Source organism: Halyomorpha halys, unplaced genomic scaffold, assembly GCF_000696795.3.
Source record: "Halyomorpha halys isolate HHAL.00 unplaced genomic scaffold, Hhal_1.1 Scaffold587.1, whole genome shotgun sequence".
Lineage (NCBI taxonomy): Eukaryota > Metazoa > Arthropoda > Insecta > Hemiptera > Pentatomidae > Halyomorpha > Halyomorpha halys.
Genome location: NW_027109405.1, coordinates 1130232 through 1146365, shown reverse-complemented (window position 1 = coordinate 1146365; position 16134 = coordinate 1130232). Strand labels below are relative to the sequence as shown.

Here is a 16134-nt window from a genome sequence, read left to right as displayed (position 1 = left end):
TTATCTTTCTAGTATTAAAACCAAAGACAATCATTTTGTATTCTAGTTTACTATAGAGGAATGAAGTTCGACAACAATCTAATCATCATGAAAAATGGATGAACACATATGACACAGGAACTTATTGTGAGAAATAATGATTCTAATTTCTGACAGCCAATTAGTGTTTGCATCCTCTTTATATTAAAAAAAAAAATTATAGATCACTCATCCATTATATTCTCAAAATATAGATTATTGTTTATTACCTGAAACTATCTCTGAACCAACAATTTGATGTTGCACCATTTCATTTGATGACTGAGGGTGCTTTTGAATGAGGTTTACTTTCAAGACTCGTCTAAGCTCCTTTAATTTTTTTATAGCAAGCTGGTTAAATTCAACTCTTCCCATCCATTTTATTAATTTCACAAATGCAATTTAAAGACTTTTTTTTTTTAAATATATCAAAACAATTTCACCATCTCACAAATATTACAAAGAATGGTTAGCATTTACATAAACTAAATTTATAATAAATATCTAGCTAATAGGGTATGGAAGAGATTTAACAAACAAGATTCAACAAAAATTCTGTCTATAAAGTAGTTTTAGAGATTAAAAGAGAAAAAACTTAGGAAGATCATTGATTACCCGAGTGTAATATATAAAAGGAGACCATTTTCCTGGGTGCAGTCAAAGAAAAATCTCAAATAGAAATTAAACAATTTAATGTGAGCCAACGTTTTGTCCTACATTGCAGGGCTTCATCAGGGCTAAAAAAGATACAAACGCTAAAATAAGGTAACAATCTTTTTTACCCCTCATGAAACCCTGCAACATAGGACAAAACATTGGCTCACATTAAATGGTTTAATTTCTATTTGAGATTTTTCTTTGACCGCACCCCCACCATCTTCCTTTAATAGAAAAAAATTAATTTTTTTAAACACCACAATATAAAAAGATTAGATAATAGGTCATAGTTGGTAATAGTTATATAAATGAACATTTATATATAGTATAAATGAAGCTATACCTCAAATTTTGGATCATTTGTAATCCTAGAAAGGTCTCTGAACTCTAACTGTATAGTTGTAACTTCTGATGTAGAACTATCAGGTCCCCATCCAGGTGAATGTGCATTATGGGATGCAAGATTCACATCAGAATAGGGAATAGGAGAAGGAGATTGAGTAAAACAGGGGAGCAACCTTTCCCCCAGGTCTTTCTAAAACAAAAAAATATTTAATTGATAAACATTTTCATAAACGATCATACAGCTCTCTCTAAGTAAAAAATGAATGAAAACATAATTATACAAACAATTAAATAATAGTATTGTCATTGCAATGTAAAACTAGCTATTCTATGGTAGTGGAAAATCCACACAGTCAACCCTGAAGAAGCCCTGGAATTTAGGTTGAAACATTAGCATCAAGAAAATAAAAAGTTTTACTAACTTAACCAGAATAATTTTTACTTATTCTTGTTTATTACTATTCCATTGATAGCACCCCCGGACATCTTTTCGTTTTATTGAATCTAAGATCAACAATAAACACATCATTACCCTTTCTATCATGATAATTTTTTATTACTTTGAAAATTGTACACAAAAACCAATTTGTATATTTTTGGGTTGGAGGTGAACAAGTGATAAATTTATCAAGATGAGTTTTTGTTATTCCTTAAACTAAAAATTATTGACAATTTCTCAATGTTGTCAGTTCTAAAGCATAGTTTGGTCAAGTCCAGGTAAATAGCAAATGTGTTCAAATCTGTTTATATAAACAACTTCACACCTAACGTGACACTAACTCTTAGGTTAACCCAATAGCATAAATAATATTTATGTGATACCTTATGTAACTCTGTAATCTGAGTTTATTTTATGAATGATTTTGCTTAGTTCGAAATGGATCTGGTCCTAATTCCTAATCGTTTTGGATAATCAGTACTCTACTGTATTTTAATCCCAAATTCCTCATTATTTTCAAATAGTTATTGTTATTTTTCAACTGTTTATATATTCTTCACTTTCTATTGAAATTAACATTAAATTTTTATAGATGTCATAACAAACCTTTTTATAGATGTCATAACATCTTTATAGATGTCATAACAAACCAAGCTTTCCCTTGTAATATTTATTTATTATTACTATGGGATCTATAAAAATTAATTTCTGACTTCTTAGAAAATGAAGAACGAAATGGTTAATTTCTTAATAACAAAAACAAAAAAGTCCAAAATGTTAGTTCTGCAGTTTAATTAAACTTAAATAAAAGAAGTTGAGATGTATGACCCTGCAATGTTTGATAGGGGTCAGGTAAAGAAGTCACTAACACACTAAATCAAAGTAAATCTAGGAATTTTAAAATTTCAATTTCTAATTGAATTTTTTAATTCCAAAATTTTTAAATTTTTGGAAATGTAGTAATAAAAATTATTCATTCAAAGATTTGTAATGAATGAGCTATTAAAATCGGTAAAGAATCATCTACAACTGGTAGGACACAGTACCGTTTCATCAATGTCACACTGCATTCATACAGATGAGCAAAAATTTTATATAATCCAAAATCATTCATTTCATTATATAACCTATGAAAATCAACTAAATTCAGGAATGTGCCGATTCCAAGCAGTGATAAAACAAGAAAGCATAACTAAATACCTAATTACTTTCTGATCAACATTTACAACCTAGCTATTAAAAGAAATAAACTGTTTCTTACAGCTTTATCTTTGTAAACAGATTCACCAGTGAGATGAAAAGCAGAAAGGAGTCCTCCTAATACACGTATAGTGACTTCAAATAAATTTACATCATTATATTCAGTGAACTTTAAGGAATGTTCAACCCAGTTCTGAGCTTCTTTTAGTTCTGAAAAAAAAGTATAATAATTATGATTTTATAATTTCTGAAAACATATTTACAAAACATTTATACAGTTAATTTTAACACTCCTGCAATCCTAGTGAAGCCGATTCCTCAGGACAATTAATGCTACATTTATTCTCATCTACAGCTACATTTCAAACTAGTATTTTTTAATTATAATTAAAGGGCATTAAATAAAATTTTTACTTTATCGTTATATGGCTATGAATAATAATTAAATAATTTCAAACTGGTATCAAACTAAATAAAAAAATGTAATTATGATATAATTACAATATTTACATTTAAATAGCAAATCCAAGATTTTTAGAGGGCAACATACTAATTCTTTACCTAGTAGAAAAAAAGGGAATGACTGACTTTTTGATAATTATTTAATTGTCAATAACAATTACACTGTTGAACAAAATTATAAAAGTCTAAGGACAATTAATGAGGACTCTTTACTTCACTCATAACCATTTGGAGGGTTCCACATTTGTATAAACTACAAACTTTTCAAGATCCAATCCAAATAAATAACAAGAGTTGCTGACACACTTAGATATCAGATTTTATGAAGCTAATGATCAGGAAAAATATAGGGTACCAGATTAACAGTGTCCTATAGTTTCTCAGAATGAATAAAAATACTTCTCTTGTTCTTGGTGTTCTTCAATTAGATAGGCAGATCAGGGATTAAAATTTGGTGGAGGAATTTGGAATTTGGTGGTCCCTCTGAGGTCCTCCAGGCTTCCATAGAGCTTTTTCTGTATATCAGGTGGAGAGGACCAGAACAGTTGCCTTTGCTCAGAAAATAAACTGCACATTTGGAGTATGTGCTCAGCATTTGATTCACCTTCTCTACGCTCACAGAGAGGACTGGAGCCAATATGTTTTCGAATAGGTGGGCTCTGAGCCTGTTGTAAATGGAAAATGAGGACTTGCTCTCGTCAAGTAATTTTGTGGATGGCACTTCGAGGGTCAAGATTTGGGAGGCTCCTGAAATCCATTGATCAGTAATGGTGGGTATATAGAAAGTCTTTACATCTTCGAGGCTGAGGGCACAATCCAACTGCAGACCCAAGGCCCTATGTCTACTCTCTTGTTTCCAGTAAACCCTTAGTGTCAAAGGATTTGCCTAACTATCTTGTGCATGACCATCAATATTTCAAGCTTGCTGGGAATTTTCCCCAGGCCTTTGTTTCACTTCAACCTGAATAACTTATGCTGCATTAGTCAGGAGCACAATTTTTGAGGTTCAGGTCTCTGAAGTGTCCTAAGTAGTCTCAATGCTTCAGATCGTCCCCAATAATTCGAAAAAGCAAAGCCAGGTGGAACAACCTTTTCAATAATATTCCCTACAGATACTGTAAACGGATACCAGTCCTTCTATTTGTTGTTGAATTTGTGGCCGACCTGTCAGTATATGTTCAAGTCCAAGTGGACTTGGACAAGTGTCTTTTGGATACTTTTGGATAAGTGTTTATCTGAATAAAAATTTAAACCCATCCCTGAGATGTGGGATTACTCTGAGGTCTTATTACTTTATTTTATTTTTGGTGTTGAATGACATTAGTTATCTCAATACGAACTAAACACACTATTATAAACAGTAATATATCTATCTAACAGTAGTCGACAGTGCAATAAAATTTTTTTTTCACTTATATATTGAAAAGTAAACTTTTATTTTAGTTTCGTAAATAGGAAATGGATGCATACCTTCCTTCAGTCCCATAATATACATAGTGTCAATGGAATCCACAATTGAAAGACCCAATTTAAACCAATTACTAGGCTTCTTTGAAATAGGTCTTAGATTGTCATGACCCCAAGCCCACTTTTTATAGCCCTTCCAAGCATGTTTAAAGGCACTCACTACCGCTTTTTGCCTATCAGTTAATTCTTCATTTATATTATTGTTGCTCATCTGTTGAAAGAAAACTGGTTGGTCGACCTGAGCTTGAGCAGCTTGTTCTGGAATATCAACAACATTTTCCTAGAACAAACATCACTTAATTATTTTCCAAAAACTATTTAAAAGTGGAATTAATCTCAAAAATTAAAAGGAATAACTTATAAAAATTCCTAATAAAAATGAATACTTTCTGAATGAACTTAACAGCTAATTGAAAAATAATATCCTGATGTTGTGAGGGTTGGTTATGTACGGATTATCACAATAAAAGAAATTTGATATATCTCAATTTTGCCATCATTCAGGAAGAAAACAAAAAAAAAAAATTATTTTTTAAAGAGCAAAAAATACTTATTTATTATTAAATGTCATTCACCTATATATGAAACATATATTAAGGGGAAATATATATTGTAATTGTTAGAAATTTTGAAGCCAAGTTTTCAATGGAAATAAGCACTTAACGGTCCCTAAAGGCCCAATCAACGAAATCTCTCAGAATGGTATGTTAGCGTGTGTATATCGCGTGTGATCGGCCTAGCTCAAAAATAAAAAGTTGAACAACACTGAAATTCCCTATTTAAGAAAGCTGTTGCCTGAGATGTTGCAGCAACTTAGCTAAAATCAACTAACCGAAAATGCCACTTTATATCACAATTAAATAGTCTTTAATACCAGCTAAATCTTATCCTCATTGAGACAGTCAAACAAGACGTAAATACCTAATAAATATAAACTATGAAAGAATTTGATAATGAACTTAAGGAGAAAGAATCTGGTGTATGCAGGCATCACACAACTTCCACTGACATTAAAAATTCATATTTTGAGATTTCATAAGGCAAAAATAATGAATATAAACTTTGTACCTACTAACAATACAACAGTTTGACAAAAGATAACAAACGTTGTGTACACATGAATGTGATCAGAAGAGATTATATGGTCTAAGCTTTCACCGAATCAATTAGATATTGATCTAATGCCTCAAAAGTATTTGGCTACTATCCGATGAAGTGAGTAACCAGGTTCAGCTTAGTTCAATACAAATTGATGGGGAATCCTCTGCAGTGGAAGTTGGAAATTTTTACCCGGCCGTCATGAAGAATTTAGGCTTCTTACAGGTAAGTCCATTTCTAATTCTGACTCTCCGTACAAGAGATATTTAATACTGAACATACTTGATATCTAAAAAAAAAAAATTAATAAAATCTATTAGAAGGAATGCTCTGACCAATTCCTTCCACAACGAATAAGTTAAATGAACTTAGGAGAAAATAATTTTAAAAATTGAGTATTTCAGTTATGTCACACTATTCCAATGTAGATAATACCTAGTTGAAATAAAAGACCATTTAATTAAACACAGATATAAAAAGTTTAATCAAAATCGTCAGAAGCCGTTTTCGAGTAGGTGCACCTCACTTGAGTCATAAATATGAATTTTATCAACATCAGATTAAAAGCCACCCAAAATATACCATTGTCTTATAAAACAGTGATGAATGATAAGATAAGAACAAGACTTCTAAAGCCCTCTAAGGGTGGAAGGACAAGAACGAACAATAGGTCACAAATGATAAGAACCAGCGATGATGGATTAAAGTTTGAAATATAAAGAAAAATAATAACATTAAATTAAAAGTGCATTAATTTTTAATACCTAATTTGTAATTGCGGACATATTATATTTAACAACCCTATGCTATAAATTAAGAAATTCAAGAATATATTCAATCATAGTATCACTACCTTTATTAGTACTGAATATTCAAATCCAAATTTTGTTTTATTTAAAAAGATATCTATTATAAGAGAAACTGCGATTCACAAATTCAATAGTTACCTTGATTTCTTGTTTTTCTACTTTGTCAGGGGCGATAGAAATAACTTTATTACTATTTAGAAGAGCTACCGTGTAAGGTTTAATATGATATTCTTCTTCAAGCAGTACTCCACCACTCCAAATCCACTTATAGAAAATTACAACAATAATAAAAAAACTTAGTGTAGTAATTAAATTTTTCTGCAGCCTAGATAAACGATTCCATGACTATAAAACAAATTTTAAAACATCATTAGATAAAGTAATCACAAAAAAGTTGATAAAAAAAATCAAGTTTTGCCTCACCCTCCACCAACTTCTTCTAATAACTATTGGTTGTTGGTCAGGATTCAAAGTCAACAAAACATAGCCTTCCCTCATTATATAGAAAAAAATTACCTAAATAAACTAGAATCAGCTAACATTAGAACCATATTTCTAAACTAAAATCACATATAATGATCGAAAATATGGATTTCAATCCCGTAGCAGAATACTTCCACATCTTAAATAAATTTGAGATAATGGTCCTTAGGTTACAATACAATAATTTTCATGATTATCTTTTAATAATTAAGACTCTAAAAAAAATATCAACATCAATTAAGATAAGTCCTCAGGCTGAGCCCGTCAGCGTGATACCGGGAAGTTGACAGCTGACCATAACCTCCATAATATCACAACAAGATAACCTTTTTTTTGGCTAACCAATAATACAAAAGCCTAGAGATCCCAATATACCAGAGAATGAAAACTAAAACTTATTTTTTTCCTTCTACCCCATATAATAACTTCAGTCCAAGTTTTCATTCTACAGGGTTAGTTAAAAATTATTAAGTACAATTTTAATGAAAAATTTTGATAACTTCCTTACATAGACACACTGAGTGTTAACATTACTTGAAATTCACTGAGTTTTTTACTAACTTTTAATTTGTCTATATTTTTTAAGTCGTTATCCATTTGTTGATGCTCAAAGGACAATCGTACATAAAATATATTTAAAATAATGGTATCTTACACATTTTTAACAAAATAATAAAAAAAGGCAGGTGTCGAAAGAATTCGGGAATCAGCTTATCTGTTTGAAATCATCATCCTATCATTTCTTACGTCTTCTTTTATCAAATGTTTACATTCTCATTTATCAGTACAATATTATGTTTCTAACATTTAATAACACGTTTCTTCAGCACGGAAGTTTTATAAAAAGAAAGTTTTTAAAATAGGACGTGACGTTAACGTAACATATTATTTAAATTTTGGAGAACTATAGAACACCACATTTCTCTTCTTTCCTAAGCCACTCGTATTGTTTCCATGGATAGAAAGCCCATAAATTTGTCTTGAATACTAATTTCTTCCTCATCCAAATATATTTCTGCAGTTTTTTTTTTAATATGCCACATTTTTGTATCTTATTATATCGAATTGTGAATCATGGATACATTGAACAATTAATTGTTTGCATTTATTTGTTTAGATTTAATCTCTGTTGTACTCTCAGATTTCGACATTTGACTAAACTCTGTTGAGATAAAATTTGAACACCCTTTTCTTGAAATAATGTCAGCATTTTAAATTTCCATGTTTAATGGTAATTCTCACTATCTAGGAATTCTTTATTATACGAATTCAGTCCTTTTCCGTCAGCATCCATTTTAGTCACATGCAATTAATTAAGTTCAATACCTTTGTTGAGATGGTTGTATTAGATGTGACTCCAATTGATAATTTGAGGTACAATATAGCGAAAGCCTCGATAACACGTGCTCAAATTAGATATGTAGCTTGTTAAAATGTGAACAGACAGGATGGAGTCTTACGAGTCCAAGCCGGAAGTCCTCGAAGGATAGAAACTTCGCTCTGCAGGGTACTAGCGTATGCAGTCGCGAAGGAAGAATCCTGACTGATCCTTGCAGAAAGGACATTTCATTCTACTCGGTACAAGTCTGCTGGCTCAAAGGTAAACGTAAGTTCTGACGATGCTAATCTTAGGATCTTATGAATAGAAGATGCAGGAAGGATGAGAGATCCTGAGAAGGCAGAGAGAAGTAATAGGCACATGACCATTTCCACAAATTAGTACGAGGTTGTATTGATCCACCATAGATAATGTTACACACTCCCACCTATGGAGGAGAAATCTGAGAGCCTAGTCAAGTCTCTGGGCTATTAAACGCCATCGAGAGATACTTTCTGTAAGACTTTAGCTTTCAGTGGGTCAGCAGATTCTATTGGAATCTTTATTAATTCAAATTTTACATTTATACATATTTCAATATCTTATATTGTTGTTACATGTGTGAACCTAACCGTGTAAAGTACATACAAGGAATAATATAAATATTAATATGCGGCGTTTGCCTGATAACAGTATTTTTTTTTTCTGTTCCTCTAAATTAGAAAAAACATGAAGTTAGTAGGTTGCATTACGTGTGGTTACATAATTTTTATTAGTTACTACCTTTTTCTACCATCGGTACTTGAAGGTGTACATTGAGATATCTAATGTTCTAGTGTATCCGTTCCATGTGGATTCGATTATAAAAATTTGAAAGTGAGGGGCCTCCAGTTGTTACTTTTTTAATAATTTAATGGCATTGGAATTTTTTCATACAGCCAGTTATAAATTTATTTGTATTCCCATTATTCTAACCATAGTTGGGAGTCAAGTTGTTACTCATGATTTTCCAAAAGTTAAATCGAGCAATAGGCGCCTGAAATTGGAAAACGGCGTGTTTTATTCTTTAATATCTTGGATTATCTGATAAATATACTGCTGTCAATCATTTATTGTAACTTACATGGGAACATAATCAATACTACATTCTAAAATACTCATTGTCATCAATTCTGTTGTTACTTATGATTTTCAAAAATTTATACCAACGCCAACTGTCGAAACTAACTCATTTGCTTTTATAAAATCAATATTAGTGAAGTGGCCAATTAATGACTCATCGCCTTAAACCAAAATATCTGCTAGGCTACCTTCAGTTTGAGCTAAGTAAGCCTATGTGACTAATATATAATTAAAGATTGAATCAAGTTAATTGAGCAAAATAGCTACCACTCGGAATCAGTATGCTCATACCAATAAATGTTGGTACATTTTTTCTGAACCTTAATCCTTTGACCGTTCTCTGCTATATTAACAAAATATCTTTTAATGTTAGTCCCACAACCTAAACAATATCTGAACATCAGTAATGTCCTACTCTAAACAAAGAACTAAATTCACATTACATGGTAAGATGACAAATGAGATATCAACCAAGCTATAGTTTCATCAAATTTCTTAAAATCAATTCCAGCATTGTTAGATTATCTAATAAACTGTTCATAAATCTTTTTCATACCTCCTACAGGTTGGTCTTCGTTTATGATACTACCTAATTAAGGGAATAACAACAGCATCACCATTAGTCATTTTTGCTGAATATTCCCATATTGCTCTAATATCCTTAATTATAGAACATAAATAAGAATATAACATTTCTCAAATTCAAGATATTTTTAGATGAAGAAACCCAAACATCAATGCCAATATGGATTTTATCGGAATGAATTGCTAAAATTTCCTTAAAATATAAAAATTGTCTGATATTCAGGATATCGATAAGTGAATAATATTATTGGTAAAATGATACCAAAAATTGATAATGATAACGCTGGATTACGACGATATGGATGTATGAATTGGACCATCTATACCAATGTTTCTAGCCTCTTATTAATTTATAGAGATATCGAAATCGTTTAATTCTGAAAATATAAATGTTTGGAATGTATATTATTGGAAGAATAAATTCCATTCAATTAAACAATTACCATTTTTTTTGTGAGAAAAATTGGAAGAATGATGTACATGTTGATAAGAAATTTCGGGATGAACTTTAAATATTTCCTCAAAATATTTAAACCATTTGATAATGAATTTATCGAAATTTGGATTGGATATCAAGGGAATATTAATGTCAAAGGTTGATATAGAAGTTAATAATAAATATCGAAATAAACTATAAATATTTTATTCACGATATCTCCTTAATATGTCGATTTAATCGATTAATATAGATTTAGGTACCTGAATCGGATATTATTTGAAAAACAATGCGCAAGGTTTTTTTATCTATAACAATAAGCTTTTATTGTCAATATTTCCCGAAAATTTTGTTATGATTGAATATTGAGAATATCCTTCCAAATCATGAATTGGTTTTAATTGAAGGATCTGGAATATGGCAGTGAAATGTAATTATTTTCTTAAAACAGAAATCATATTGATGAGTTAATAGTCGGCCGTGGAAATATATAAACAATGAGATGGTTGGGGGTGCAGTGAAGTTTACAAATAAGTAAAAACTTATTTATTAGTACCAACGTTTCGGCCACATTTTTAGGCTTTGTCAGGGCCAACATAATAACCAATAACCAACAATATAAATATATAAATAGTGTTGAAAGAAAAGGTATGGCCAAAGTATTATAAGGGGATAAAGGCTATAGAAGTAGTGAGAATAAGTAATATTAAAATTAAAAAGAGGAATGAACAAAAAAATAAAATACATATGAAAATCTAGTAAGTAAATATATATTTACAAAATGAAAATTATGAAAAAATAAAGAAAAGTATAGGTAATTAATTAAATATGTAAGTAAAATAACAAGATTAAAGAAACAAAATATGAAGTTATATAAGCCAAAAGTAATAAAAAAATATATTGATACCAAGGAGAAAATCTAGTGAGTAAGTATATGTAAAAAAGAAAAATTATTTAAAATTAATTACTCACTAAAACAAGAAATATGACCTATCCTTACAAAAACATTTCTAAACTTAAGTACCTTTGGAATTCCATGTATAGTAGTAGGATGTCTCCACTGCCTTCCTTTTCAGTAGGTGTGAAACAGGAGTTTTACTCGACCCCATCTCTCTTTATTTAGCTACCTATAATGGGCTATACCTAAAGTAAAGATACATATGGCATATATAAATATTGTGACAAATTCTCAGGTCTAATACTTATCCAGTAAGTGTTTAATTTTTTATAATATCTAGAATCGGTTACACAGATGCTTGGCTAATCAGATGATTTTTCAATTTATGACAATTGATTATTTATCACTTCAAAAAGTATTGTAGATATTAATCATCACATTCATTGATCGGAGAGGAGAAATAGAAGAAGAATGAGACAGAAATTTTGGTATATATCCAAGGCAGCAGAAACCAGCTCACCACCACAGGCAGGGAAACAGGCATAAAATCAAATATGTTCCTTAATGTCTAGAACGTAGATTTCTGATTCCAATGAAAACATATTTTTCATTTTCTGATCTGAAATAATGAGAAAGAAAACCAAACCTTGATGAAAAAAGATAACCTTATTTATTTAACATGTTCTAAATTTTCCAATGATGTTAATGTAAACTAAGATAATAACTGCAATCATTCTCAAGTAGTGTTTGAAAAAAAAATGTAGTTGAATTGAAATACATAGAAGCCTTTCTTATAAAAATCTTCCTTTGGAAGAATGTATAGGTGGACATAGCAAAATCAAGGGAGCGATTGGAGTATTTCATCTTAAATTTAAATTATGTTTTTAACTAATACTAAAAACAATTAATGATTACAACCTCAAAGGTGCCATCTTCAAGAAGGATAATAACAGAAAAATAATATCATTCACATTCAGATGTTTAATAATCATTCTTAAAACATTTGTCACAAATGGATAATAATCTAACATAGGCATTTCATGGTGTGCCTGTTAAAGGGAACTTACAAAACTTCTTAAAGATATTGCCTCCTATCTCTAAGGGAAAATAAATGTAGTTACAATTATACAAAATGCATTTATATTCAGTATTTTTTATTTATTTTTCATAACATTTTTTAAATGACAAAGTTAAAAACACTAATAAACAACTGAAGTAGTAAATCAATAAGATTGTCTTTTAATTAAAACATATAACATGCTAAAATAATGAGAAGCAATTCACAATTTTGGTTAGTTAGCAACAAATTTGTCAGTAATAAAATAAGTTAATAATTGAAAGTATGTGTGAATGATAAAAATTATGTTGCTATTCTCAGTATTAATAGTTTAAATCAATGAGCATTGGTTATAATAATGGCAGGTAAATATTAAAAGTAACAATTTAAAGAAAACAATTTTTACATATACATATCAGTAAATGAATCCTATATTTTCATTTTAACTGATAGTTCTAAAAGGATAAATATATCTACATATTATACAAACTATTACATAAAAATAATTAATAAGAACTCTCAATTTTATTTATATATTTATTTACAAGGCAATACAATAAATAAAAACTCATGACAACTTTTGAGTGACATGGAGAGTTACATAAAGAATTACAAAATTTTGGAGTCCATCAGAGTATATTGTTCAATAGCATTACTTATTTGTAATGCTACATACTATTAGACCAATACAATTATATCAACCCTTGTGTTTTTATGATAGGAATCTAAATTAACTATTTCTGCCATTGTCATGAAGATCTAGTCCATTGCTAAAGTATAGTCCTTTAACTGAAAATAATAATTAACATTACTTAAATGAAGAAAAACAATAGGAGGGTTTAATGCAAGAATATGATAAGCCACAAGATGAGAATAGTTCAATGGAGCAGTTTAAACAATTCTTACCTAATTTTTTATATGGATCACATACCATTCTATTCCAGGTAAAGATAATGGAATGAAGATGTTGGGTAAATGAACAAAACAAAAAGCCTTTATGGGGAATCAAATTCTAATCATTTCTAAAATAGTGGCATATAATATTCTGGTTCCAAACCATTCAATTAAACTATAACCAATACAATAAGACAAAAATTAATCATATGAAGGGTTTGGAGCAAGAATAGTCAGTAGTGTAATTTCGAAAGATTCCACTATTCTTATTTAATATAGTTGTATATTATTCTTATTTTATTTATTTCATATTATGGTATAAAATCTGTAAATATGTTGCAATTATGGTATTAGATAAACTAAAAACAAATAGATATAAGTAGATGGTCAGGGTTGCGGTAAAAAAAAGAAGAACAAATAGTTTAAAACTATTATTTAAACTATTTGTTCTTCTTTTGACCGTAACCCTGACCATCTACTTATATTTAAATCTTTATGGTCAACTATATATACATATATAAAAACAAATAGCTTTACAAAGAGACAAATTTTGCACAAAATGGTTTTTGTATTCAAAATTGTAACTTGTCACATTCTTGCCCGAAGCCATTCATATTTTTTATATGAAATACATACAAAAATTATTAAATTTTCTAACAAGAATAAAGTTATAACTCCAATTTATTCTAAGTTTCAAATTCTAACTAGTTGTTTTGATCCATAGGCATAATTGTACTAATCTTTAATTAAAGCTGCAGTGGGAACAGCTTTTAATACCAATATACTTGACTTTAGATAAACAAAAAATAACTTTATGATACTAAATAGAAATTAAAACAAAGAAATATTTTAATATACATAACATATGTTTATTAAAACAAAGAAATATTTTCATGATAAATTATGAGAATCGATAGAAAAAAGAATCTTAATATAGAGATGAAGTATTGAAAAATGGAAACAGCAAACTTAAGAGTTATTAAGCAATGACAATAATTAGAAACAGAAATAATCATACAGAATATCAGAACATATGCAAGATCCAAATTAAGAAAAAAAAAACAACACTTGAATGGCCGATGAACTAATATCATAATGATAAATAAAAGGAACTAATTTCTTTTCCTGAGAAGTTGAGAATTCAGAAATATAACAAAAGCTCCACATAGGCTAAACATAATCAATGTGGAAATAAATAGGTGCCCATCCCAACATGGCTGATTCAATACTCCATTAAATTATTTCTTTATATTGTTTATTTATACAGTTAAAATTACAATCGTCAGAACATTGAAAGATAACATAAAAACGGAGCATGAGAAGCATGTGGAAAAGAATTAATCTTTAGTATTTTTTTCAGCTCTAATATTGGCCAGAAGTACCATTTTATATAATTAATTTTTCATATTCTCCTCGTTTTCTTGAAAACAGCTTTAATGATTTTGATTAAACTAAGTAAATCAATGTAAAATTAAGTGGTATTTGATATCAGATAGGTCTTATTCTCATTGAAATAGTCTACAAGCGCTTTAATGACGAATTTATAAAAATTCTTCGTCTAAAATACTTTTAATTTTGCTTCTATGAAATAAATAATCAATTCCCATCATTATCAACTATAAATAATAGATAAATACAAAATATTTAATAATTCAATACATAACTATAGGTGAAAAAAAAAAAGAAGTTCGAATCAGAAAAAGCCAAGACTATTCTATTTCTTCCAATCACATTCATATTCTTGCTAAGAACTTAATAGATATAACGCTAAAATATGAATAATAATATAACCTCAAGAAACCCTTTAAAAAAATTTGAATTTTTATGATAGTGAAAGTTAGTGATCCTGCACTGTACCCAATTTTTGATTTTAGTGGTTTGAAACTAATCTCCCAACTATATAAAAACTTTAATCAAAGACGTCATGAAACAGGTGGTGAATCTTATTGATTGTGAATGCAGATATAATTATTGGCTTATTGGGCTTAATACCCTCACAAGAAAGGTAGAATAACACTATAGATTACTAAACTATTCTAGAATGAGAATTCAATGCAGTGGTACTCAATCAATTTGATCTCATGGAGCTGTAGGTGTAAGTGTGAATATATAAATTTTTAAAGGAATAAACTGAATGCAAAATGCTATAACAAAAAGATACCTTCTTATGATGGAAGGAGGATTCCATTAGTCAGAAAATGAACAAATGCACTCCAAATGCATAAACCGTGCTCAATGAAAGTTCTTAATAAACTGTAAATATCCTTACCTAACTCTGAAAATGAATTAAATAATCAATCAACACATGGTAAGAATACTTGGAAAACAAGTTCCAAATATATTAAACAGTAATACAACACGGAAAAAACAAGAACAACCATCTATAATATACTTCACAAACACAAATTACCTGACGCCCCAAAGATAAAAAATTATTTTCAACATGTACCTTAATAAAACAATCAGTAAAACCAGAGGGAAAGAAAAATATTTAATAAAATAGAATGAGATGAATGTAAATATAGAACAGAATTGGTGACTAATTTGCATTAGAAAACAAATAGTTGAGTAATATTATTATTATTATTATTTCATAATTTGTTGTAATTGAAGTGCTCATGTTCTGAGAGTTTCTTATCTTTGCATCTCTCTATTTGAAATTTTATTTTTTGAAATAAATTTTGGTCACCAATTACATGGACCTAATGACGACCTCCTTTTGGTCATGGACAAAATGTTGTTCTGTCCCTCAAACAAAATTTTGGCGATTATAACAGCTATTGATGGTTTTTGTATCTTAAGTTTTTAAAAAATGTTAATCAGCATTTTTACATTCATGCATATAT

General features: G+C 29.3%; 2 protein-coding genes across 8 annotated transcripts in view; both read right to left on the bottom strand.

The window, feature by feature from the left end:
- alpha-Man-Ib (alpha-Mannosidase class I b) overlaps positions 1 to 7156 on the bottom strand; it is a 23965-nt gene extending 16809 nt beyond the window's left edge. The window contains exons 1-5 of the mRNA XM_014426616.2: positions 6919 to 7156; positions 6634 to 6840; positions 4592 to 4868; positions 2721 to 2869; positions 1019 to 1210 (exon numbers count right to left, since the gene is read on the bottom strand). Coding sequence (XP_014282102.1) covers positions 1019 to 1210; positions 2721 to 2869; positions 4592 to 4868; positions 6634 to 6840; positions 6919 to 6993 — 900 coding nt within the window. The 5' untranslated portion in view covers positions 6994 to 7156. The remainder of the gene's footprint in view (positions 1 to 1018; positions 1211 to 2720; positions 2870 to 4591; positions 4869 to 6633; positions 6841 to 6918) is intronic.
- A 5147-nt stretch (positions 7157 to 12303) lies between these two features.
- LOC106684518 (kinesin-like protein KIF18A) overlaps positions 12304 to 16134 on the bottom strand; it is a 27824-nt gene continuing 23993 nt past the window's right edge. For 4 of the 7 annotated variants that reach the window (XM_014426645.3, XM_024358675.2, XM_014426644.3 and 1 more), the window contains one exon: positions 12304 to 13183. In XM_014426645.3, coding sequence (XP_014282131.1) covers positions 13125 to 13183 — 59 coding nt within the window. In that variant the 3' untranslated portion in view covers positions 12304 to 13124. Of the gene's footprint in view, positions 13184 to 15449; positions 15564 to 16134 lie in introns of all 7 variants that reach the window. The other 3 variants (XR_010843484.1, XR_001343709.3, XR_010843485.1) reach the window with 1 other exon arrangement.